The sequence below is a fragment of the Mustela nivalis genome, assembly GCF_964662115.1.
Source record: "Mustela nivalis genome assembly, chromosome: 10".
Taxonomy (NCBI): Eukaryota; Metazoa; Chordata; class Mammalia; order Carnivora; family Mustelidae; genus Mustela; species Mustela nivalis.
In genome coordinates, this window is record NC_139029.1 from 21923448 (window position 1) to 21950430 (window position 26983).

General features: G+C 44.9%; 1 protein-coding gene across 31 annotated transcripts in view; it reads right to left on the reverse strand.

Annotated features, from left to right (window-relative positions):
* Positions 1–6252: 6252 nt before the first annotated feature.
* Positions 6253–26983, reverse strand: part of PUM1 (pumilio RNA binding family member 1) — a 138384-nt gene continuing 117653 nt past the window's right edge. For 16 of the 31 annotated variants that reach the window (XM_082685625.1, XM_082685620.1, XM_082685606.1 and 13 more), the window contains 7 exons: positions 26312–26441; positions 23641–23769; positions 20330–20467; positions 17777–17902; positions 16380–16501; positions 11404–11596; positions 6253–8108 (listed from right to left, as the gene is read on the reverse strand). In XM_082685625.1, the coding sequence (XP_082541751.1) occupies positions 7977–8108; positions 11404–11596; positions 16380–16501; positions 17777–17902; positions 20330–20467; positions 23641–23769; positions 26312–26441 (970 nt within the window). In that variant the 3' untranslated portion in view covers positions 6253–7976. Of the gene's footprint in view, positions 8109–11403; positions 11597–16379; positions 16502–17776; positions 17903–20329; positions 20468–23634; positions 23770–26311; positions 26442–26983 lie in introns of all 31 variants that reach the window. The other 15 variants (XM_082685624.1, XM_082685623.1, XM_082685618.1 and 12 more) reach the window with 1 other exon arrangement.

Sequence of the window (26983 nt, forward strand, 5' to 3'; positions counted from 1 at the left end):
CATCTGGGATGACCCCAGGAGTAGGGCCCCGTCACATGTGGGCTGTGGAGCAGGGATAACTCAGTGCTTCTGGCTTCGTGCTTGAAAGCGTCCCAGTTGGAAAACTAAATTGAACAGTGACTCTGGTGAAGATTCCAAGGGCCCCAACATGGCAGGGAAAATTGGGCTCGATGATAATTGACAACAACTCCTATTTATGGCTTACTATGGGCCTAGCCCTGTGCCAAGTGTCTAAAGGGAGGACCAAGACCCACAGAGGTCGTATAGGACCTATGGAGCTGGGGTCATAAAAAGGCTTAGAAGGGGAAAAACAAAAACAAAAACGGCTTAAAGGTTTTAGTTGTTGAAGTTTGGAGCAGAAACCAGGGAGGTGGCCCCATAAAGTGGCGCCAGGGCCTCTGGTCATATTAACAGAGACATGGGCCTGCCCCCGTCAGCCCCGCCCACCTGACCTCATGCCATCCCCGTGAAGGAGGCAGTACTGGGTGACCAGGCCAGTGACAGTTGGCTCAGAGAGGTCAGTGATGTGGCAGAGAGGAGACCCAGTGAGTCAAAGGCAACACTGGGGCCTTTGAGCGGAATTCACACGACTATACATGGAGTCACACCTAACCAGAGTGAGGGACTAGTCCTGAACCCAGGAGAAGCTGGGCACAGAGGGGGAAGAGGGGAAGCTTGATTTTAGGGCAGATGCCAGTCTGGGTGAGACTCCATTCCTGAGCCCCTCAAGTCAGGGGACATCCCCCCCCACCCCCCCCCACCCCCCGCCGCTCTGGCCCCCCCCACCAAGCCCTCACCTTGGAGCCTGGAACCCTCTGGTCTCTATAATACTTTCTTTAGGCAGCAGCACTCTCGTGTGGCTAAAGCTGGGAACTACATGAAGTCCCTTTCCTGACCCAAAGGCCGCCTCGCCAGCACGTCACGCTTCTGAAACCGACTCAGAGCCAGGGAAAGACAGAAGACAGCTATTCCTGGGGCTAACGGAAGGTGATAAGAGCAAGACAGCATGGATAGAGCCCTGGACTTGGGGTCAGGAAACTTCAGACCAAATCCTTACCTGGTTATTGATTCATTCGTTTTTATGGAGGGATCTCAAACTCCTCATCTGTGTAATGGGCTGATAACATGCATTCACCCTTACCCCCAAGGCTTTCATGAGCATCAAGGAATTACCAATATGGATTCACTCTGTCAACTGTAAAGCACTGTGACCAGAAGAAGGCCATTATATAAACGTGTTGAAGGGACTCTGGAAGAGAAGGAAGCTCGAGAACGCAGCCATCTAGCTGGTGGCAGCCCCGGATACCACATCCTGGAGCAGAACTGGTGGGCAGTCAAATGCAGAGGTGAACAGGCGCCCAGGATAGAAGCTCGATCCTGCTGTACTGAGAATACTACAGAACTCTCATGAAAGAGATGGAGGCAGACACAAAGAAATCGAAAACATTCCACGCTCATGGATTGGAGGAACAAATATTGTTAAAATGTCTATGCTACCTAGAGCAATCTACCCGTTCACTGCAATCTCTGTCAAACAGAAAATGGAACAAATAATCCTAAAATTTGTACGGAACCAGAAAGACCCTGAATAGCCAGAGGAATGTTGAAGAAGAAACCAAAGCTGATGGCATCACTAGTACAGACTTCAGGCTCTATTACAAAGCTGTCATCATCAAGACAGTGTGGTACTGGCACAAAAACAGACACGTAGATTAATGGAACAGAATACAGAGCCCAGAAATGGAACCTCAACTCTATGGCCAACTAATCTTCGACAACACAGGAAAAAATGTCCAGTGGAAAAAAGACAGTCTCTTCAACAAATAGTGTTGGGAAAATTGAACAGCCACACGCAGAAGCATGAAACTGGACCATTTCCTTACACCATGCACAAAAAAGGACTCAAAATGGATGAAAGACCTAAATGTGAGATAAGAATCCATCAAAATCCTTGAGGAGAACACAGGCAGCAACCTCTTTGACCTCAGCTACAACAACTTCTTCCTAGACACATCACCAAAGGCAAGAGAAGCAAGGGCAAAAACGAACTATTGGGACTTCTTCATCAAGTTAAAAAGCTTTTGCACAGGGGCACCTGGGTGGCTCAGTCGTTAAGCATCTGCCTTTGGCTTAGCTCGTGATCCCAGGGTTCTGGTATTGAGCCCTCAGTCAGGCTCCCTGCTCAGCAGGGAGCTTGCTTCTCTCTCTCTCACTCCCCCTGCTTGTGTTCCCTCTTTTGCCATGTCTCTGTCAAAGAAATAAATAAAACCCTGAATAAAAAATTAAAAAAAAGAAATTCCAGTTCTCAAAAATATGAATTAAAGAAAAAGAAAAGCTTTTGCACAGCAAAGGAAACAGTCAACAAAACCAAAAGACAACCGACAGAATGGGAGATCTTTGCAAACAACATATCAGATAAAGGGCTAGTATCCAAAATCTATAAAGAACTTATCCAACTCAACACCTAAAGAACGAATAATCCAGTCAAGAAATGGGCAGAAGACATGGACAGATATTTCTGCAAAGAAGACATCCAATGGCCAAGAGACACTTGAAAAAGTGCTTAACAACACTTGGCATCAGGAAAATACAAATCAAAACCACAATGCGATACCACCTCACCCCAGTCAGAATGGCTAAAATCAACCAGTCAGGAAATAACAGATGCTGGCACAGATGCAGAGAAAGGGGAACCCTCCTACACTATTGGTGGGAATGCAAGCTGGTGCAGCTGCTCTGGAAAACAGCATGGAGGTTCCTCAAAAAGTTGAAAATAGAGCTACCCTACGACCCAGCAATCGCACTACTGGGTATTTACCCTAAAGATGCAAATGTAGTGATCCGAAGGGGCACCTGCTCCCGAATGTTTATAGCAGCAATGTCCACAATAGCCAATCTATGAAAAGAGCCCAGATCTCCACCGACAGATGAAAGGATAAAGAAAATGTGGTGTTTGCATACAATGGAATATTATGTAGCCATCAAAAGATGAAATCTTGACATTTGCAACAACATGGATGAAACTAGAGGGTATTATGCTGAGCGAAATAAGTCAATCGGAGAAAGACAATTATATGATCTCACTGATATGTGGAATCTGAGAAACAAGGCAGAGGATTATAGGGGAAGGGAGGAAAAAATGAAACAAGGTGAAACCAGGAAGGGAGATGAACCATCAGTGACTCTTAATCTCAGGAAACAAACTGAGGGTTGCTGGAGGGGAGCGGGTAGGAAGGATGGGGTGGCTGGGTGATGGACATTGGGGAAGGGTATGTGCTATGGTGAGTGCTGTGAATTGTGTAAGACTGATGATTCACAGATCTGTACCCCTGAAACAAATAATACATGTTAATAATTAAAAAAAAATTAAGAATATAAGACACTAAAATGATACCACTAATTTTTTTTTTTAAGATTTTGTTTATTTATTTGACAGACAGAGATCACAAGTAGGCAGAGAGAGAGGAGGGGAAGCAGGGTCCCTGCTGAGCAGAGAGCCCGATACAGGGCTCGATCCCAGGACTCTGGGATCATGACCTGAGCCAAAGGCAGAGGCTTAACCCACTGAGCCACCCAGGTACCCCGATACCACTAATTTTTATAGCTAGTACTTACACAGTACTAGCTGTAGCTGCTTTACACGTTTTAATGCATTTAGTCCTCACAACTACCTTGCAAGTACTCTTATGCCCATTTTACAGATGAATACCGACTATTGCATTTGCCAGCGGCACGCAGTCTGTCCATTTTGCAGGAGTTTAGGAGCACGTAAAGGGCACAGACAGCTGAGTCAGTCAGGGAGGACTCCATGAAGTCCTTCCATGGCCCTGGAAGGAAAGTAACGTGGGCCCTGGATAAGCCCACTTGGGTGGGAAAGGGTGGTGAGGGCCTTGCAGGCGGAACAGAGGTTACCCAATGAAGAGGTGGAAAATACGAGCATTTGTTCAGGGTGGTTACAGACTATGAGATGAGTACATATTATGTGTTATATTATTTTCTGTACCTTTGTACACCTTAGAAATAATTACTAATTAATAAAAATTAAAAATATTTTAGTCACTGTTCTGGAGAAATGACATTTTCCTTCCCTGAGTCTTTGACTTAGGCAGTATATATCTAGAAAACATTTTCCGGTTGGAAGAATTAGTAAATGTTAGTTTCTCTTTAAGCGTTAGTTTTTAAATTCTAAAGAAAAAAAGAACAGAAGAGAAACTCCCTCCTGCAGAGGGAGGGGTCTGCCCCATGATGCACCAAGGAAACTAGGCTCGGGACCCCAAAAGACTTGCCTCAGATCCCAGGACTGGGGCGAGGACCTGACAGCTGGTTCACAGCAAGTGACCTTGTACGTGACGGCCAAGGTTGTCGGCTTCACCAAAGCCCACATGCAGATGCCGGAGGAGTGAAGCCAAAGGTAGAACATGGCCTGTCACCACCGTTCACGACGCTCAACTACGTGAGCTCACATACTTCCCACAGCCGACCTTTGATACGTAGCTTCTGTGACTTCTCTCACTTTGCACAGAAGGAAACTTGGCCTCAAGAGATGACACGGGATCAGAGGGACTGAGCCCCATGTGTGTCGGACTGAAACACGTCCCCAGGCCTTCAAGACCCAGGCTTGAACAAGGGAGGGTCATCACATCACCCACCGCGTTGTCTTGCTTGCTACCACTAAGAAACACCAAGACGAAACATTTCATAAAATGCCACGAGGAAAAGGGCAAGAGAAGGAAGCGCGGAGCGTGAACATGAAGAGCCCAGGTGGGAAGGAAGAAACCCGTCCCGTGAGCAGATGCCGGGTCCGTGCCCTGGACACGCGTCCACCAAGAGTACCAGCTCACGCAGCTCCGGCGGGGCCTCCGATCTCATGGAAGAGGGAAAGGGGGGGCTCCGACAGGTCACGCTGCCGGCCTAAGGCCACGAAGAGGGTGGGTGGGCACCCGGGAAAGAGAACTCCCGGCCTCCAGCTCTGGCTACTCTGTGCCCTGCCCCCGCGAGGGTCCCGCACCCAGAAGCGCTCCGCAGCCAAGGCTGGAAATGAGACCGCTGCCCCTGTATGTGTTCACGCCTTCAGTTTCCAGGGAGGAACTTCGTTTCAGATGAAGTAACACCCTCAAGCACAGTGAGTGGAGGGAGCCGGCTTTGAACCTGATCCGATTCCAGAGCCATGACACCCGGGAGTCGCAAGGCGGGGACAGAGGGCGATGGCCTCTAGCGTGCAGTCTCTGGTGGGCCCATGAGGACTACCAGAGAGAGGAACCTTGGGAAGGGCTGGATTTCAGCTCAGGTCCTGGGCTCGAAACCTGCCTTAGCTCCACTTCCTTTCCCTCCCTTCATTCCCAGGGCCAGGGCCCGCTACTGACAGTCCCTTACCTGTGGGAGGGGACAGGGCAAAGCTCCTGTGACTGGCCCTGGGGCTCTGATTACAGACATGAGGTCGTGCGGGCTCCCACCTGGCCTCCCGGGCTGAAGCTATCCTGGAGCTGCCAACACCGACCAGTGTCTGTGGGGCAAAGGTGGCAAAACGTGAGCGTCCCCAGACATAGGTGGCAGGCCCGCCTCCGCGAGCTAGAGCCTCCCATATTAAAACACCGCCCCCAGTCTGAGGGTGATGAGCAAGATGAGCAAGCTAGGCTCCTGGGCCAGCTGGGGCCAGGACTCCACGTGTGAACATGGTGGGGCAGGATGAGGGCAGCAGCAGCCTAAACTGAGGAAAGGGAAGGGGCCTCGGGAGGGGAGACTGAGACAGACCGCACAGCAGTTGGGGATGCCTTAGTGGTCGCCCACCTCCAAAGACGAGGTGCTCCAGTGCACGCTGGAGCTGGGAAACATCTGCAATTGACTGGATTCGAACCCAGACCCCAGGCTCACAAGGCAGCAAAGGCCGGAAAGAGCAAATGAAGAGCATCCAACTGGGTCTCACCGCAGGGCACTGGTTTTTGGAGGACGCTCCCTGCGACTGATGGGCACACACCCTGGGCCCAGGGAGGCAAACGATCTGATTTTTCAATTGAAGTTGGAAATCTGGACTAATAGTCTTGCTTTTGAAAGCACTAAGCAGGCTAAAGCCAACATCTGTGGGTCAAAATGGATTCCAGAGCTTTCGTTCTGCCATCCCAGCCATATTCCAATCCCACCCTGCCCTCCCGCCAACAGAAACCAAACAAGCAAGAGAAAGGCACAAAGAAGGAAAGGGCTGTCCTGGGACACGAATGTTAAGGGGGAGAGGAGGAGTTAACACAGAAGCACAAATTCAGATTCCAAAGTTCTGTATTTTTCAAAATAAAGATCACACATTGTTTAGAGACAATCTACACAAGAGTTACAAAAAATAGTTGCCCAGGCATAAGCATACACAGGTTTGTTAATTATACACATATGGTTACAAGTGTGCTTGCAAAAAAGTTCATTGGAAATATACACAAGGCTCTGGAAATGTACACCGTGTAGTGTTACAATTCTATATTCAAACAAGGAAAATTGACAGTATGTTACATTCACTTACAAGTAGACAAAATGCAAAATACAGTTCATCTTCTGTACAAAAAGGAAGGGCAATTCACACTTTACAAGGTGAGAGGGGCTCTGATTGTAAGGAAAGCTAGGGCAGGGCTGAACTTTGCACGTTCTTATGACTGTCACAAAATAAGCAAAACATTACTTTTTTAGGATAAAAAAAAACACTAGTGTGAACTGAATCATCTTGAATAACATTTAGAAAGGATCTTGCTACTGTGGGACTAGGTGACAAATAAAACCAAGCTATTTTTTTCCTTTTTAAACATTTAACTAGGCTGTATAAAGAACATTTATTCCTTCAAAAGAAAAAAAATTTACTTCTGGTTGAAATTACAATTTACAATATACAACACTATATGCTACGACCATAAAAGGTGTGAATATACACTGAATGCACAGGGCTGGCTAATTCTCTTTTCTTACCAAAAAACGTGTTTATGTTGATTCAAACTTCTCCACATTTACATTACAGGTATACAAATGTACAATTGTACAATCCAAAGTATGTTCGACTACTAGGGTACATTATAGATACAGATTAGACATCAAAACAAGAAAATACTACAAATTTGTATATATGCAAAGTCTACACCAAGTATACACTATATATTTATAGAAGCAAGACCAAAAGCAGAGTTGGATTTTTTTTTCTCATGCTAAATAATCAGATTTTGCCTTTCAATGTTAACAGAAAAAAATCCAGTAGGCAGTAAACAAATACACCCGCCCGGCCTTGAAAGACATCTTAGGAGCTTACATCTCCTCCTCACAAAACAGACTACACATCTCCTTCAGCATAATAGTCTCCAAAAAAGGCGATTTTTCAAAGCTTCATAAACTTAATGTCATAAACTGAAGCTTTAGCAACTCTAAAACAATTTTCATTATATATATATATATGTATATATATATTTGCTTTATAAACAGTGTTAAATGCCAGTTTGGGGTCATTTAACAAAATTCAAATTTCTCAGGCTTTTTTGTTTTTGTTTTTGTTTTTTACTAAAATGAGGAGGTGGGGAAGAGCTATTTGCAAAATTTGCCGGCAAGGCAAAATGGGTTAAAAACTTTTTTCTTTTTTTTTTATTTTTTTAACTTTTTTTGTTAAACCAACCACCCTGAAAGTTTCCACACACGTAATATAGATACAACATGAACAAAATGTGTGGCCTCCCATGTACATTGGTCACCTATGTACAAGTACCCTATATACCAGTAAAACAACAGGGCCATTAGTCAATTAAAAAAAATAATTAGTACATGTTATGTGTAATAAAATTAAACAAATTTACAAAGGCTTTTCCACTTGTGGATTTGATTCCATTTTTTGGAGGAGCGGGTAATCCTGGAGCAACCATTCACCCATTTCAGCTTCTCTGCGCGAACACTTCTGGTTGCTGGTTGGATTCGCCAGTGGGCCAGTGAGGTCAGTGGGAATGAGGGACCGGGCGACTGCCTCAGATAATACCATTAGGGGGGCCGCAGATGGGCCCTAAGTCAACGCCATTCTTCATGTAGTACTTCTCCAGCTTGGCCAGGATGTGCTTGCCGTAGGTGTACTTGCGCAGAGTGGCGATGTGGGGCCGGATCTGGGGAGGAAGCACAGTGTTACTCTGGCCCGCAAGCCGGCCGCGAGCTGCCAGGCACCGAAGCGTGCACACAAGCCTGTGAGCCCGCCAGGCGACACCTTCCCCCCCAGTTCAGTCAAAGCCCCGCCACTCAGCAGCCACAGGAAGCGAGCTGAGTGTGTGAGGGAGGAGCCCTACTCTGTGAGGGGACACCAGGGCTCCGGAGGCAGCTGCCACAGACCACTTCCACGTCGGTCCATGGAGCACGTGCGGCCTCACAGGCGCCCCCACGGTCACTGTAGGGCAGCCGCCGGACATGCTTTCAGCCCCGTTGGTCCCCTCAAGGCACCTCAGCTCCCCTCAGCAGTGGAGCGGTGCGGGTGGGGGTTGTTCTTTCTAGGCACCACAGGACCCCGTCCTCTGGTTCACAGAGGATCCTGGGGAATGACTGACAACAATAAAATGGCTAGTGTGAGCTGCCTGGGTGACTCAGCTGGTTAAGCAGCTGCCTTGGGGATCAAGTCCTGCATCAGGCTCCCAGCTCCATGGGGAGTCTGCTTCTTCCTCTGACTTCCCTCTTCTCATGCTCTTGCTTTCTCTCAAATAAAAATAAATATAATCTTTAAAAGAAAAAAAAATTTTTAAATAAATAAATAAAATGACTAGTGTGGGCCAGGTAGTGTTCACTGAAGCCCAAATGGCAGGTGTGCTCATCCCCATTCTACAGATGCACCCCAGAGGCCCAGCTAAGTGGTGTGTCCAACATCAGCCAGCTACCCGGGCACAGGCCCTGAGTCCCACAGCGGTGACTCTTCTACCAACTCTTCTACCAACTCCGCGCCAGTCTGGCCCCCTCCCCCTCTTGTACCCAGGTTCAGCTCACTTTCTTCTGTTCTCCAGCCCCTGGGTGGGTCCCCATGGAGCACCCTAGACACGAGAGGGGCTTCCTCGCTGGAGCCCCCTTCTCTGCCGGGAGGCTCACGCAGCTTTCTCCGGGCCCGGGCTGGGGCGTGGAGTGCGCCACCCCAAGGTTCCACCAACAGCTGAGGACAGTGCGTACCAGCCTGCTCCCCACCCGGACGCGCACTTGCACACTCAAACACACTGGCCACCTACACCAGGGCACGTGGCCCCACTGAGAGCTCCACGCAGGCCACGATTTCTGTCTAGTCGGTCAGGTCCTCACAGCAAGGAAGTCCCAAGTAGCTCTAGAAACCACTGCTGCACCACAGGACACAGGCCCACAGCAGCTACCATGTTCTCACCTACAAGCCCGCGTGGGGAACCGTTAACAGCCCTGGGTCCAATTCCAAGCTGTGTGGCCCACAGCACTCGCCTCACAGCTCTGTATAAAGAATGTGTGATAATACTATGCTGCTCTCTGGGGGGTAGTGAGGACGACAGACATCGCCGGTGTCTCTGGAATCAGAATGTGAAGTTCAGGACCCCCTGGCTTTTTGGTGGCCCTCCTTTTAGAAACACTAATGACATTTACATTCAATTCTTTCACCTCTTTCACCTCTCTATCTCCGGTGACTGCTAGACCCAGCCACTGAAGTCTGATCCTTCTCCTTTCCCAGACAAGACACTAATGACGCTCGTGCTCATGCATGTGCACCACTGTTCAACTCCTACTTATTTGGTGGGAGATGGAAGGAAATCAACCTGCCCCCATCTCCTCTTGCTGGAAAGGACACTGCCAGGCAGTGAAAGCTGGAAAACTCAGGTTTTTGGGGCTGTGGGACTCTTCTTCCCCTTTCAACTCCCTCCATCAGCCAACTGCTAAGCCCTGTTCTGTCCACTTGTCTTCAGTCCCAGAACCACTACCCACCTCCTGGCTTTAAAGCCGCCCATCCGGCTTCCTCGCTGCCTCCTCTCCTGCTGCCTGCCCTACTCTAGGTTAGTCATCAGCCAGGACAATCACATGAAACACAAATGTGACCTGGCCTTGCAAGCCCGCCCCCACCAGGGACAGGCCTGACCTCTCCAGATACATGGTCTTGTCTCCTGCTCCTAAGCCTTCATGTTCCATGTTCCCTCTGCCTGGAAGGGTTCAGGGCTTTATTCAAATGTCACTCTCTGGGGGAGCCTTCTCCCACATTAGAAGAGCCTGACACATGCCTGCATGGCCCTGCCCCACACCTCCGCAGCACGACTGCAGCTCTCCGTGTGGGGTACTGTCGTCTCACGGACGCCGGAGCCCTGCTGAGAGGAGGGCTCGCTCTGAGTCTGCACGTGAGCACTTGTCAAAGGCAGGACTGAATGCACAGACAGGCTTAAAACTTCTATAGGACTCCAGGATGGTCTCTGCCCTCCCCAGCATCTGGACACGCGCATCTGCAAGCCTCACAGCTGGAAGGACTCTGGACTCCCCCAGCCTTCGGGGACCATTGCCAACACCACTGCAGTGCTGTGTTTTGAACTGGAGGCGGTGGGGGCCTCGTCTGGCTCAGAACTTGAGTCCATAACAAAGATTCTCATTACCGAACTTTGTTCTCAGTGAGGGCAAGCGGCTCATCATCGCCAGACCGTGCCCAACACCTCCCCTGAGAAGGGCAGAGGGAGTCCAGAGCCCAAACACCGAGGGTTCGGGTCAGGAGCAGCTGGGGCTCGTGGCGCTGCCTGGCACAAACACAGCGGCAGCGTGGGAGGGAAGCTGGCTGGACCGGCCCTGCGACTGTTCCAGAAGCCATGGGTGGCTTCAGGTGCATTCGGTGTCCAGCTGGTGTCGGCCCCACACACGGCACCTAACAGCTCGGATCTCTGTCTCTCCTCCTCACTCCCCCTCAGCCTGGACTTCCCCTCCCGCAGAGCCTCACGAGAAGCCTTGAGCACGTGCTCTCACGGGCTCACCAGCGCTTTTGCACAGTTCTTCCCCACACAGTGCTCTGTGGGCAGCGACCAATCTCATCATGTCCGTGCTGGTGCCTGGCACAGAGCAGGAACCAGGCCAGGCACTGGGCAGATACACTCTCAGTGCAAGGTGGTGGAATGAATGAGAGAAAAGGCAGGCAAGCAGGCTGATTTGTTGGACTGAGAAGCTGGTCTCCTAGGAGCAGAAAACCATGCCTTGAGGACCACGGAGGGAAATCCCTCACAAGGATGGGAGTTTCAGACTCTTTCACACTAGTGAGCTACTAAAACATGAGGAGAGTGGCCACTGTAGATAAAAGGAAACAGAAGCACAGCATGAGACCTAGACCAGTGACAAACGCCACAAAAAGCAGCAAGCTATCTACTTTTATTTGCATTTCAGAAATGTCCAAGAACCTCAGGCCTTATAGACTTTGAGTGAGATCTGCCCACCCTGGCCTACCTTATGCATGACAATTTTCCGCTGGGCTGGCTCGGCCACATCGATCATCTTCTGGACCACGTAGTTGGCATACTGGTCCTTCATCATGGTGTATAAGGCACTGTGGGGACCGTCATTCATGGTGCATACCTCATCGATAAGCACAGCGCGCTCCGTACGGGAGGCATGAGTGACACACTTCTCCACAACATTGCTGTAAGGAGACAAATCCAGGGACTCTTAGAACAAAGACCTTGCTGGGCTGTGTCTGTCTGGCCTCTGTCCTGACTCAGTCAGCACCACAAGAGAGCCTGACATTTGGGGAAGATCTGGTTCTATGAGTCTGCCCCTCTGTCATTTATGGCTGCCAGTGTGAATGGTGGCTAAGACTAGGCCCAACCCTCTCACAGCTGAGGGAACAGCCCAGGTAAGTGAAGCAACTCACATACAAGGCTCACGTCTGCTTAGTAAGTTGCACTTGTTAAGGATTATAATTTCAACACACAACCAAAATCCACAAATCCTCTCCTTTCTGAGTATACAGAGGTCGGGAACAAGCCTCCCTTATGTCGCTATCTCTAGTGCCAACCACAGAGCGGGACACCCGGAGAGGAGGCCCTGCACACTTAGTCAAGAAAGGTGTGCACGGGAACCACAGCGCTCATTTCAACAGCCTCCTGCTGCGTCTTCAGTCTAAGAACAAGAGTCCCCCTATAGGTCTGCCAGCATCTCTGAACCTGGCACAGTTCTGTCCTCTTGGGAAAGGAAAACAGGAATTGGCTATACTAAATGCGGGGGGCGGGGGGGGGGGGGCAGAAGGGGCAATTAAATTACACACGCCTGTGCTAATGGGTACTTGCCATCTCGGAGTGATTAAAAACCAATACTACTATGCATCTGTGGCTCTGTGGGTACAAGGAAGTTGTGTGATGTCAAAGAACAATACATATTATTTGTATTTTTATCATTGGAATCAATACCCAGTAGAGAGGACATCTGGTGGGTCAGTGTGCAGTTGAACGCTGAAGGCTTTCAGAGAGTTCACGACTGGGGGAAGGGCTGCTCTGGGTCACAGAACTCTCACAGAGAAAAAGAACTTAAGAGCCCAGACCTAGCTAATGCAGGAAGCTCTTTCCTCTGTGACAGTCCTTAAATATGGCCAGTTAGCATTATCTCATAACCTGGAAGTAATTACTTTCTAGGGCAACCTATCGTATGGGCGAATGGCTCTATGAAACATTCTTCTTTATATACTGAAACAAAACATCCTCTCCCCTAAAATTTCACCCATTCGACTTAATTTTGCTCTCAGGGACTGAAAAAGGACACATATGCCTACTTCGTGAGTACCTTAGGGCAGGGACTCTGTCTTACTCCTTCCAGAGCCCAGCCCTCTGGATATCTGAATAGTCCAATAACTATCACCAGAGTAAGTCCCTAATCTGCAAGTTCTTACACGGTAAGAGGATGCTGTTCCACAGAGCTCTTGGTGTTAGCTCATTGCGCACAGTGAGCTTTAATTTGGAAAACAAAATTCTCCGGGCGCCTGGGTGGCTCAGTTGGTTGAGCGTCCGGCTCTCGGTTTCAGATCAGGCTGTGATCTCAGGGTTGTGGGATTGGGCCCTGCCCTCGGCACGTGGAGTCAGCTTGGGATTCTCTGCTTCTCCCCATCCCCGTTATGTGCAAGCTTTCTCTTTGTCTCTCAAATAAACAGATCAGAAAGAAAAAAAATTCTCAAGCTAAAATGTTATGAACTACCATCCTATTGATCACTTCTTCAACCTTTCTTAACATACAGTGTCTGGGGCACCTGGGTGGCTCAGTCATTAAGCCTCTGCCTCCAGCTCGGGTCATGATCCCAGGGTCCTGGGATAGAGCCCTACATCAGGCTCCCTGTTCAGGGGGAAGTCTGCTTCTCTACCTCCCACTCCCCCTGCTTGTGTTCTCTCACTGTCTTTCTCTATCAAATACATAAAATCTTTAAAAAAACAAAAAACAAAAAAAAAGAGCAAGTGAGTGAGCGAGCAATACACAGTGTCAAGTCTGGTGAACTGATCAATCAGGTCTAATTAAGCCAACAGCCTCCCCTCCTTTGAAACAGCATCACAGAGAAACTTCTTTGCCCACCTTTTTTCTACAGCACTATGCTACTACAGTACTGCTCTAGTGTGACTCAAAGTGTGATACTTTGGAAGTTATCTCCTAATAGCCACCAGCTCCTCCCTCAGCCAAAAAGGGACTTAAGATATTACTGATCCTGCTCAGAGAGCACAAAGCCTGTCATGATCTCCAAATGCTCAGGCAAAGAATTCAGCAGTTTTCAGGACTGCTTAGCTGGACCATACCTTCATCCAGTCCAGGCCTGCCTCCCCTACAAACTGGTCGGGATTAGAACAGGACACTCATTCTTCTGGGTAGAGGACTCAATCCTCAACACTGACCTGTCTTCCAAGAAAGCAAGCAGGTAACTCAGCTACCACCATGGGATCCCACTTGGCCAAAGACTTCCACCTTAATATATGATCAAGTGTTGCGTCTTTAAAGTTTATTTTAGGCATTCTGAAACTACAGTTCCCAGCCCATTTGTGGGTGGTGAGATCAACTTAGTGATTTGTGACCAGCTTTTTCTTTAAAAAAAAAAAAAAAAAAAAAAAAAAAAAACAGAACAGTAGGTATTAGAATTAATCATGGACAACACAGTTTCAGTTATACATGTATGCGTGTGCCTGCGCGTGCAAAATCAATGAAACTTTTACTTTTTATTCTGGGTCACCATCAAAACTGTAGGAAAGTCACTAATCTATTTTATTTCTACTTATCTCAAGTGTATCAGCTCTTTCTTGTGTTATCTCTAATCTGTTGTTGTTAAGGCCACGTGGTGAATTCTATCTCAGAGGACTTATTTTTCTATTCCAGAATTTCCATTTTGTTCTTTTTATACCAAAGCTTCTAATTCTCTACTAACATCTTTTCATTCATTACGATTGTTATCTTCCTTTACATCTTTCACTATAATTAAAATAGGTGCTTTAAAATCATTCTCTACTAATTCCAACATCGGGGTGGTCTGGAACTAGTTGGGAGTTGTTTCTTTCTTTTTCTGTTTCTTCTTTTTTTCTTGACTATATGTCTTATCACAATTTTCTGCTTTCTAGACAATGAATGATATGCAGGAGAAACGGAGTTCTGTTACATTCCCCCGAGATATTACTCTCCCCATTCCTTTATTTAGTACAGTAACTTGGCTGAACTACAACGGCAAGCTTCTCCCACACAAGAGGGATCTCAGTTCAGTTCTTTGAGCCTTCGCTGGCCTGCCTCAAGTTTGTGCCGTCACATGTGGGTCAGGAGTCAAGCAGATATTTGGGAAATTAAATGTGGGCCTTCCCCTCCCTGGTTCTCTTACTTTCTGGAATTTCTGCCCTGTCACTCTCATTGCCACGGCTACCCCTAACTCTGCCTTCTGGGGACACTGGAGATTTTTTAATCCAACTTTAGAAGCCCAGAGCAGAACAGGAACTGCCTACAGGCTAAAAGCCAATTAAAACTGGGAAATTTCCTGATTATTATAGTCAATGATACTGTATCACAAAACATCGTTAAGAGACTAGATCTTAATGGTGTTCTCAACACACAAAAAAATAATTATATGACATGATAAAGGTGTTAGCTAATGCTACTGCAGTAATCATACTGCAGTATATGAATGTATCAAACCAACACACCATGTATGTCAAACTTACATAATAACATAATTACACAATTACATAATTGACAAACTTATCTGTCAATTATATCTTGATACAATGCAATACAAAAAGAAAAATCTAAAGGGGAAGGGGGGGAGGAACAGGGTGATTTCCCCAGTGCAATTATGTCCTTCCAAGTCATCAATAAGCCTCCCCTCCCCTCCCCTCCCCCAAACCCTTCTGGTATCTACCTGTTCTTGGCCACTCTCTTAAACGGCTTAATGCCTTCAGGAAGATTTTTGGCATTTTGTCCACAATTTATAGTCGTTATCTGTGGGAGGATTAGGCCCAAAGCAGCTACTCAGTCATTACCAGACCACACACAAGTCTACTGTAATATTAATTAATACTTATACCTAAGAGTGAGATATTAAATACAATGAAAAAAAAAGTAAATATAAGATAGTGACCCAAGGAAGAATTCTAAGAGATTCTGCCCCTAAGTCCCTGGTCCTGCCAAATGTTTTTTTAAAAAAAAGGCAATACAAGATCACAGAGACCCTGAACTGGTCAGGATACTGAGACACTGGATCAAAGAGTGTTTTTACTTCTCTTCTCTTTCCATGCCGCAGTGTTATAAAATTACAAAACTTAGAGACAAGCAATTTAAAAAGATCAAGACTGTAGAGTCATACCTGCTTGGCAGTGTATCCTAAAAAACAAAGAAAAATATTCCCAAAATACAAACTACTATACTACATACTGTAGGATACACACATTCCACTTAGACCATACCACTAATCCCTTGGGAGGGCCATCAATTTCTCCTCCAACCACTGTTAATAGTAAGTCACCTAAAACATTTTTCACAATCGGGGGATAACTAGCCCATTTTATTCTTGACCTCACACAGTATGAAGACTGGAAAAGAGACTCTAAGAATAATGTTTATGTAGATACAGTATATGCTGCCTCTTCATTTTGGCACCAGAGAGGAAACTGAGTAAAGAACATTTCACAATTCTGAAAAAATAAGTTAATAAAATGTCTAGTTCACCACAGTGTAAGATTTAAGTTCTTTAGAAACACAATGCTCAGATTTCACAGTGGAGTGAGGAGACATTAAGGGACCTGCTTTATTTTATACTTTATAATAGAACCATTGGACTTTTTAAGCTGTGTATACCTGGAGAAAAAGAAACATGTAAAAAAAGAAGAGAATGAAAATTCACTCCTTCTCTCTAGCCTTGAAATACTATTTTATCGTCTTCTCTGGAAAATGGAGTCCATGTGATTCAAAGCACACACCTTGCAAATTTGTGCTGACTCAATACAAGTACATTGCCTCGGATTTCTGCTACAATTTTACTTTTATCTTCAGGACGACCATGCTCCAATACATGCTGGATTACATAATTTCCATATTGATCCTGTTCGAGAAACAACAGAAAAAAAATTTATGCAAAAGTGAGTTCTGTGAATTACCTAAATCCTTACATCTAATCACCACCTACCTTCCTTCCTACAGCACCACAATGGTTTACCTGAATAATAACGAACACTTAAGAACTTTAAAAAATAAACAGGGAGTGACAAATTTTTCCTTATCATTACAAAAGAGGAATATTTACCAGATTATGGACTATTTCTCTATATATTTATGCCCAAAGGTCCTATTTAAGTTCTTCCTTTATTAGCTACTAGGCCCAAAAGAGTAGGCCTCCTCTCCTTTAAAAACAAAACAAAACTAGGGTGTCTGGGTGGCTAAGTTGATTGGACAACTGCTTTTGGCTCAGGTCATGATCCTGGAATCAGAGGATCGAATCCCACATCGGGCTCCAAGCTCCACGGGGAGTCTGCTTCTCCCTCTGAACTTCTCCCCTCTTATGCTCTCTCTCAAATAAATAAAATCTTAAGAAAAAAAAAAAGAAAAAAGAAAGGAAGGCATAGCTGGGAGTAAAGAGCTATTTTTCTCTCAAACAGAAGTTTACCTCTAAAAAAAATGGGAAACAATGTTTATGTCCAACAAAACAGACAATACCTAATTAAATAACATCACAAGCATACGATAGATATATTCACTCATCTAAGGTTAAAAGTATTGGAGAAGATAAATGTACAAATTTATACTTTTAAAAACAAGTGCAAAGCCCAAATGTGTTTGCTTCTGGATGGCAGGATTATGGATGATTTCTTTTGTTCTTACTTTCTGTGCTCCCAATTTTTTTCCACAATGAGGATGTAATACATTTATAACCTCACACCTCCCACCAAAACAAACAACAAACTCCCAACAAAAGTGCTGCTTCAGTACAATACTACACTTAGAAAGTGTTCTCTTGGTTATTGTGATGGCGGAGAAATGTTTAATGGCAAAAGAAACGAAACTACCAAAGCTAAAAAGAAGCCACCTAATCCACTTAGTTCAGTTGCAATGATGAAGCTGAGACCAAGAGAGGTTAAATGGCCTGTCCATGGCAGAAGGCTGGCCCTCCACTCCAAGGCCAGGGCTCTCTTCTTCAACCATATTCAAAAAGCACAAACCAGGACGGTATAAATGAGAACCTGCTCCAAAGCCAATGGGCATTTTAAACACATTAACATTGACTCTTCTGGAACGGATACCTGTGCTGAGAAAACACACAAGGTCTGGGCCTGCACGAGCCCACAGGTGTTTGCAGTTACTCTACTGGCAACTCCACTACCTGCACAAGCTGCTCTGTGTGCTGGTGAAGCTCCTCTAAGACAGGGAGTGTCTGCTCAGGGAGACAGTGCTCCAGGATCCTCTGAATCACTCGGCAGCCGTAAGGGTGCGTGGACAAAGCAAATACCTAGGACAGACAACACAAACAACAAAGCCAAGAATGACAGTTGCCACTTTTGATGCCTCGGCGTCATTCATATCCATTATTCCGTTAACCTTCCCAAAGACAGAGAGAAAGTGAGCGATGAGTATTCCCAGCATCCGGAAGAGAGCTCTGCAGCTCCCAGAGGTTTCTACAGTGTGCCTGCCACCACACAGACAGTAACTGACAAAGCCAGGACAGTATGTTCCAGTCTAACTCAGAAGGCCAAATTACAAATGTGGCACATTCGAGTTCTCGCTACAAATAATGAGGTGTGTAAACCCATTTCATAACTATCCTAGGAATTTAGAGATGTACATAAATTCAGAGCTGAAAAGGACTTTTCCAAGAAGCCTAGAATGGACAGAGAATTAATCGAAGTCACAAAACACACTTTGTTAAGAGTCCACAGTGTCGAAAAACAGGGTTAACAAGAGAAAAAGAAAGGGCTGGGATCAAATCCTAAATGCTTTCACTTAACCACATTGCAAATCTTCTAAATTTAATTAGGGTGTTTTCCAGCAATAAGTAAGAAAAGCTTCTTCCTCTTTTCTTGGGTCTGGAGGAGATAAGAACACGGGCTTCAGTTCTGGACCACCCACTCTCAATTCTGGCATTCCTAGCAAGAATGACATGGAGTAACCTGCACTCAAGTCTGTCATTAAGAATAATCACAGGGGGCACCTGGATGGGTCATTTGGTTGAGCGTCTGACTCTTGGTTTCAGCCCAGGTCATGATCTCATGGATCTGCTTGAGGATTCTCTCCCTCTGCCCTTCCCCCCGTGTGCTTACTTGCTCTCTATCTCAAATTAATAAACAAATCTTAAAAAAAAAAAAAAATCATCACAGGAATAATAAGAATAACAAGAGCTCACACTTACTAGACACTGGCCAAGTGTCAGCGCATTAAGTGCTTTTCATGTGGTTTTTAATGCATAGCTGTATGTGTACAACTGTGTTAACTTCCACAGTATAAAGTATGGTCCTGCTCTGTTTTATAAAAATGTTAAAAACGGGCACCTGGGTGGCTCAGTCACTAAGCGTCTGCCTTCAGCTCAGGTCATGATCCCAGGGCCTTGGGATCGAGCCCAGCATCAGGATCCCCGCTCAGTGGGAAGCCTGCTTCCCCCTCTCCTACTCCTTCTGCTTGTGTTCCCTCCCTCACTGTCTGTCTCTGTCAAATAAACAAAATCTTTAAAGAATTTTTTTTTTTAATGCTAAAAACTCACAGTCTATAATGAATTAACTTATTTCACTCAACATTATGTTTGAAGTATTTACTTCTACTGTGGAGCTTCTGCTGGGCAAGTACCTGATTTGTTACTTTAATATTCATCTAACCCTGTGCTGACAGACATCTAGATCATTCAGTCTTTCCTAGGAGAATAAGGCTGCTTTCAATATGTCGAAGTTATGTCTCCCAGTATCCACCTAGGCTAGGAATGCCTGGTCACAGGAAATACGTGTGAACTTTAAAGGATGTCGCAAAATGATTTTCCAAATGGCTGTGCTAATGTCTATTCCCACTAACAGTGATCAGATCCCACAGTTTTGCCAGGACACAGCAGCCGACCAACAGGGGAACAGTGGTCTATTACCTGTACCCTTATTCTGCATCTTCCTGATTACTAATGGAATCATTCTGTCTTCTGTCTACTGGCAATTTGTGTTTCTTTTTGTCTGTTAGTGCTTGTGGTCATTTTTGCACTAATTTGTATGGTAGTCTTTGATTATAGGAGTTGATTATATATTTGTTATTAATTCTTCAGCAATTTCATCTTGAAAATATTCTCTCCCTTTTGGCAGCTTAGTCATTTTACTTTCCTTGTTGTCTATTTTGATAAATGTTAAGTCCTTATTTTTAAAGTAAACAGATCTCTTTTTTCATTAACTCAGAAAACCCAAACAACCCCCCAGTTAACCCCTTCAATCTCCTTACCGCTGCCATAACTGAGCAAACCCCAAAGACTAAACAACTCTAAAATCCCATTTCAGTCTCAGCTGAGTGGTACACATGATTGCACGTGAAAATCTGCTTGGTATTTACCATGTTTTCCCTTTTAAAAACAAAAACAAAAAACAATTTCACAGACCCAAGGAGGTGTGTGTTTTATTCTTTGTTCCACGTAGCTCAGGAGGGTGTGAAGATGATGTTTTAGGGAAGAGAAATTAATGATAATAGCCAATTAAGGGGCAATTCTGGAAAAATGATGTAAGAAAATATCAGCTCTACCTGGAAGCTGGTGCTAAGAGCACAGAGGTTCTTATGACATACAGGTAAACAGGACAAACAAGAGGCTATCTCTCTGGTGGTGTGGCCATGTGGGGACAGCCCCCTAATGCTACCTTCTTCTCTGGGCGTAGAGACACCCAAACACTTGTTTCCTTTGTTTCTTTCTTAAGTCACTTACCTGCCCCTTAAATGCATCAATGATAAACTGCAAAGACTGGGGCTGCACACATTCGATGCATTTCTGAACCACATGATTACCATTCTGGTCTTTCACACACTTCAGGACGTGGCCATCTAGCTCCCGAACCATCTCGTTCTATTAGAAGACAAGGAAAGAAAAGCACCACCAGAATCACAGCAAGCCGAACACCCGGACAATGAATAGTCTTCTTATCCAACACAAAGCACTAGGCAGGGAATCTATGATGATGAAGTAGAACCACATAGTTACGGCACCATGACAACAACACAGCAGCTCCAAATGAGGACAGCAGTGTTTCCATGGATTAGCAAACTTCCTGTAACAGTAACCTGGGTTTTTAAAAAGTTCTCTAACTTGCAAAAAACCTCAGAGACTTTTTCAAAATGGAGACATCTGTAGAAAGCAATCTATATGATATACACGGTACTAGAGAAGTTCACATATAATTTATCATGTTCTTAACATGACAACCCTGTAAAGTACATGTTATTAATAATGAGAAGAGTTGATCTACAGCTAACTATAGGCTAGACATATCTGTAAGTGCTTAATGTGTAATGACTCAGTGAATCCTCATAACAATCCTATGACCTGGACACTACTATAGATGAGGAAACCAAGGCACAAATTCTTTGACTTGCTAAAATCACATACCTATACTGCCAAGATGCAAACCCAAGTGATCTGGTACCTGTGTGGCAAAATAATGTGGGTGAGGAAAGCACCTGTCAGTCAGCTATATATTATCCTGCACATACCCTCCACATACATATATGAGAGAGGTGACGGAGACTGAGAGAGGGAGTAAGTAACCAGTGCGGCCAAGAATGCAGATAGCCACTGACCCAGATTCTAACCCAGGTCTGGAACTCCAACGTGATCTTTCCACCAGGCCAGTGACAGCTAGAACAGCAGGGACAATACTGCCTGGGAATACAGAAGACCAGACATGGAGCTGGCCAAGTGCATGAGGCTTGTGCATTTATTCAGGGAATACAGGAAAAGACCAGACACTGGTGCTGTGGGAGTGCGAGACTGACCGTGTGAGTGTGTGCAATCAGGGTAAGAGTGGAGATGACAAGGGTATAGGAAACAAGATGTTGAGATTTTCACAGAATCCCTTCCTTGATGCGGAATATCCGCACAATGGCTGGGCTCTGGCACCTGCTGCCCAATCTCTTTGCTGTATCCCATCCCTGTCTATTCGCTCCCTTGTACTGAATATGTATTTATGGAAGAAACTACAAGCCACTCCACAATGGTGACTTTCATGAGAAGAACGTCTTAAACCTCTGAGATGTGGACTATGACAAAGCAACTAAGAGATTATCCCATTAAAGAAATTCAAGATTATAATACCAAGGACTAAAAAAGCTGAAGGCAACAAACTCAGGAAAGTTTCCTAAAGCAATTAATCAAATGTCAGGAAAACATTTATTCTGGAAATATAATTATGGGACTGTTAAGTGGAGAATGCAGAATATATAAACAGAAAGACTGGAACATTTTTAATCAAAATAAAGGGGAGGTGGCTTCCTTGCGTATGTTCTGGAGCCCAAAGAGGTTAAAAATCCCACTGGAGAGGAGTTAATTTCACTGAAAATAATAAACTTCCATCTAGAAAACAGTAAAATACCCATAACAGGAAGAATCATACCAGGCCCCGAACAAGGTAGACAAAGAAACCAGACCAGGAAAAAATACACAGGATAGAAAAGCACACCTCAGGAAGAAAGAAAGGAAGTGAAAAACTACTACAGCACAGCCGTCTAATCAGAAAAGAGCAAACAGAAAAATCTGAAAAAATGAAGACTAAATCAACAATTTAAGACAGAGGCAAAGACTGAGAGAAACTAATATTCCTCTTGCTTTTCTGAGCAAGTAAGCATTATAGTCAAAAAAAGGAAGAAACTTCCATGTTCAAAAGAAACAAGAAATTCTAAGAGGAAAAAATTCAACTGCGAAGTTTTCATCCATGGAAAATGAAAACGGATAACCATCTGAGCATTAGGGGAAGAAGAGCAGCGGCTCTGGCCGTGCTCCTGACTCCTCACATGGTGCTGGTGTCGCCACGCCGGGCCGCTGTGCTGCCAGTGCGGAGCGCTGATGAACCCCACGGTCTCGAAACACGCTGCCCTCCCCAGCGTCTGGACACGCGCATCTGCAAGCCTCACAGCTGGAAGGACTCTGGACTCCCCCAGCCTTCGGGGACCATTGCCAACACCACTGCAGTGCTGTGTTTTGAACTGGAGGCGGTGGGGGCCTCGTCTGGCTCAGAACTTGAGTCCGTAACAAAGATTCTCATTACCGAACTTTGTTCTCAGTGAGGGCAAGCGGCTCATCATCGCCAGACCGTGCCCAACACCTCCCCTGAGAAGGGCAGAGGGAGTCCAGAGCCCAAACACCGAGGGTTCGGGTTGGGAGCAGCTGGGGCTCGCGGTGCTGCCTGGCACAAACAAACACAGCGGCAGCATGCCTGCCCATGTGTGTTTTGTTTCCCGAGCCCAGGGGGCTGCGTGGGAGGGAGGCTGGCTGGACCGGCCCTGCGACTATTCCAGAAGCCATGGGTGGCTTCAAGTGCATTCGGTGTCTGGCTGGTGTCAGCCCCACACATGGCACCTAACAGCTCGGATCTCTGTCTCTCCTCCTCACTCCCCCTCAGCCTGGACTTCCCCTCCCGCAGAGCCTCCCAAGAAGCCCCGAGCACGTGCTCTCACGGGCTCACCAGTGCTTTCCATGGCTCTTCCCCACACAGTGCTCTGTGGGCAGCGACCAATCTTCATGCTGGCCCAGAGTGGGCACCAGGCACAGAGTGGGCACCAGAGTGCCTGGCACAGAGTGGGCACCGGGCCAGGCACTGGGCAGACACTCTCTCGGTGCAAGGTGTTGGAACGAATAAGGAAGAAGTGGAGGAAAATTGTAAGTGGGCGAGATCACCTAAGTTTGATTTGTAGGAGTAGTCAGGTCTAGCATTTTAGCCTGCTTTAATTCTTGTCATACAAAACACCCACCTATAAAATTGTACTTACTAGACTGGCCAATGAGAAAAATGTTTGAAATCAACAGCTTTAACATAAGACACTCGATCTACTGTAAATTTATACATTTAATTGCACAGTTCATGCGTGCCATGCACAGAAAGGCAGACACAAGCACCCCCCCCCAAAAAACAAAAAAACACCACCATACAAGAAAACTCAAGACTGACAAATTTACAGGTTCACTACATGTGCCATGGAGAAACATCGAACACCAAGAGAAAAGTTAAAGGGGAAACTTACAATTACCTGCTGGTCTGAGGGAATAAATTCAAGAGCTTTCTGGATAACACGGCAGCCATACATCTGCAGTGCCAGTGACAGGACGTGGCCTCGAATGCGTTCTGCCAAAGCCAGCTTCTGTTCAAGGCTGCCAAACTAGACACAGTGTGTGGATGAATACATTACTTAGGTAGTAGGAAAGAAACCAGAGAAAGCAAAGCATCCACTATTCTGTATCAACCACTGGCACAACTTCTTTTAGCCTTGTCATCCTATGATTAATTAACTAAACCTTTTTGTTCAAAAACTTTGTTTTTTCAAGCCAGAGTTCTCAGCCTCTAACTATAAGGAACCCATTTTATGTTGAAAAACTTCTCATGTATCCAACAGCAGAAGTTTCATCATTACTGTATGTTAAACAAATACGTAATTCCTCAAAATTGCCATTAATTCACTAATGCTAGGAATCTATATTCCCATTAAATATAAGAGCATTTACATTTATTCTAAAAATAGTAATACATGTGGGCAACACTGTTTATTGGAACCTTAGTGAATGTATGGGAAAGAGTCAAGCACTTCCTGGAGCAAATCTATAGCTCTCAGATGTCTGAGGCCCATGAGTGAGAAAGGTCTTTTCTCACCCACATGAAATCTTAACATACAGACATTGTGTTTTGAATTAGGATTTTACGTCACTCTAAGCACTGGAATGTTCTCTCTATATAGGGCAACACAGTCCAGGGGGAGTTAGTAGAATCATTTAGAGGTAATGCTGCAAAAATGTTAAAACTCTTCCTACAAGGATTTCCCATTCCTGGTTTTTTATGTTCATTGGAATGACATAATCATGAGACTGGAGGAGACTGTATACATCATCAGCTTCCACACAAGAGAACTACCGACCAGGGACGCTGTGTGCACCAGGCAAGTTCTCTAACCTACAGTTCTCATCCCCTCTTCATTCAGCCATCTGAGCCAGCACATGACCAGCGCTGAAGCTGGAGAGTTCCACATTCTATCTGGGACAAGAGGGTGGTGAAAAGACATTCTAAAGTCAAAATTATAAGTCATTTTCTGTTCATTTCTTGTTTTTATTGAGGATCTTACATTTTAAGTGAAATTTTAGGGGGAAGATGCACAGGATCAAAAGCCACTGGTATTACTTTACCAATTCAAGAGACGCATCTCAGAAACAAGAATCATCATAAAGTTTTTCAGATCTTTCTCTGAATTTTTAGAAACAGACCATATCTAGAGTACAGCACCCCCAGTTTTTGCTTATTCCACAAGCTGATTTTGACTGATAGTTGCCCCTCAAATACTGGATCAATTTAAAAAGCGCAAACATTCAAATTAAAAAGATACCATGGTTATTCACTCTAACCTTCCAAAGGGCATGTGGATTGTTTGCTACCAAGTATTACAGTAATTTTACAGGGACCACAAATAGGTTACTCTTTGTTATAAGAACTAAAGTAATAACAACAATTCTTACTGTTAATATAGACCACAAAGATGACAGATGTGTTTATGAAACAAACTTCCCTTAAAAGTCACTGCACTTCCACTTTGCTCAGAATTTAATCACAAAATCTCAGTAAATTGAAACATTACAAATATGCTGGCTTCTTAGTGTATCACTGAAGAGTTAAGAGTCAAAGAACTGGGGCACCTGGATGGCTCAGATAGTTAAACACCTGCCTTCAACTCAGATCATGATCTACAGGTTCTGGGATCGAGCCCCTTATTGAGCTCCTGGCTCAGCAGGAAATCTCCTTCTCCCTGTCCCTCTGCCTCTGCCTCTCCCCCTGCTTGTGTTCTCTCTGTCTCTCAAATGAATAAATAAAATCTTTAATTAAAAAAAAAGTCAAAGAAGTTCAGTCTTTGTGAGAAGATAGGAATACAAAGGCGGTGAGTGAGCCATTTTTACATCTCACACAAAATGAACTAAGCAAGATGTACAAAACTGACAAATTTCTTCTATTTTGGAGCAGGTAATATGCAGTTCCAGCATTTTCCCCTATTCCAAGTTCTTCCTCTCAAATCCTTTCTGGATTTAGGACTTAAAATTGCTGATACTGGCACACCAGGGTTACAAGAACATAACAAAAAAATCCCTGCCTTTCTGCCATTTACAGACATTAATCCAGCAATCTCGTTAATCCTTTCCAAAAGCAACAGTAACAACAGTAGACATTATTCATAATAACAGAAGTAAAAGAGGAAACCAAGACTGAAGGATCATCTAAAAAGAAGCATTTAACAATCCTCGTGACTGTAGTTTATGATGAAAAACACTACAGTTGACATTCAAAAATAACTCTCCAGGAATCCTAAAAATCCATTTTTTAGAACATTTTATCATGATCCTGCTAAAATTATCTTATGAGGATTATTTCCTCTAAAAAGACATATTTACTTAATCTATCATAACAATCAGAAATAATGTGCTGGATCCTAAATAGGGACAGTGGTTCTCCAAACACATTCCTAAAATAGACTGGCACATCTGCTTGGGTATTTCAATGACATACTGCTGCTTGTAACTTGGAGAAATATTTAAAAGCTCTTCAAAAAGACCACACACACTTCATGTTGAGGACTGGGATGAGACTGCCATTCTAAAAACAGCTAATGAAAATCAAAATGCTCCAGAGATTCTCTAACGTCAAAGAATAGAAAGAACAAAGCTTACTTCAAAGAACTTCTGAATGACGTAATTTCCAAATACATCCACCATTAGCTGGTAAGCGGCCTGGAGGATTTCATTGAAGACAAGCTGGCGTTCAGCTGGCGTGGCTCGTTCTAGTTTCAGCTGAATGAATCTGAAGTATAAAGTAAAAATGGCAATCCTAGCATCTCAGAAAGACTTGGAAATCAGTAAGGATTAGTTCAACTTATATAATGTATCCGTTCTGAAACCGCACACGTGCCTGTGCAGGCGCCCATATATACGGGCACACACACAAACAACTGTTATTTAAATGAATTACTTGAGCTCACTTCATTTCCTTTTCTCTGAAAAGGAAAAAAAATTATAGTGTGAAGTACCCCTAACTTCACTGAACTTCTAACATATATTTACACTTTAGTATATTTCATTACATACAACTAAACTGTATTTGTGTGTGGGATGAGGTGGAGACAAGCAGGTGGGCAGGGAAAGGGGGGTGAAGGTGGCCGTAACTCAGGGAGAACTCTACCTGACCTTCTCTTTTAGAAACCAGCCCTACATCAATAAACTCAACGCCTATAGCCCTTAGTATCTTCTTTAACTCATGTGAGCAGTACTCATTCATGATATGAAGAGTTATGATTTATGCCTGCAGTGTTTTCTGAAGTAGTACTCAGTTTGTGGTTTTCAGTT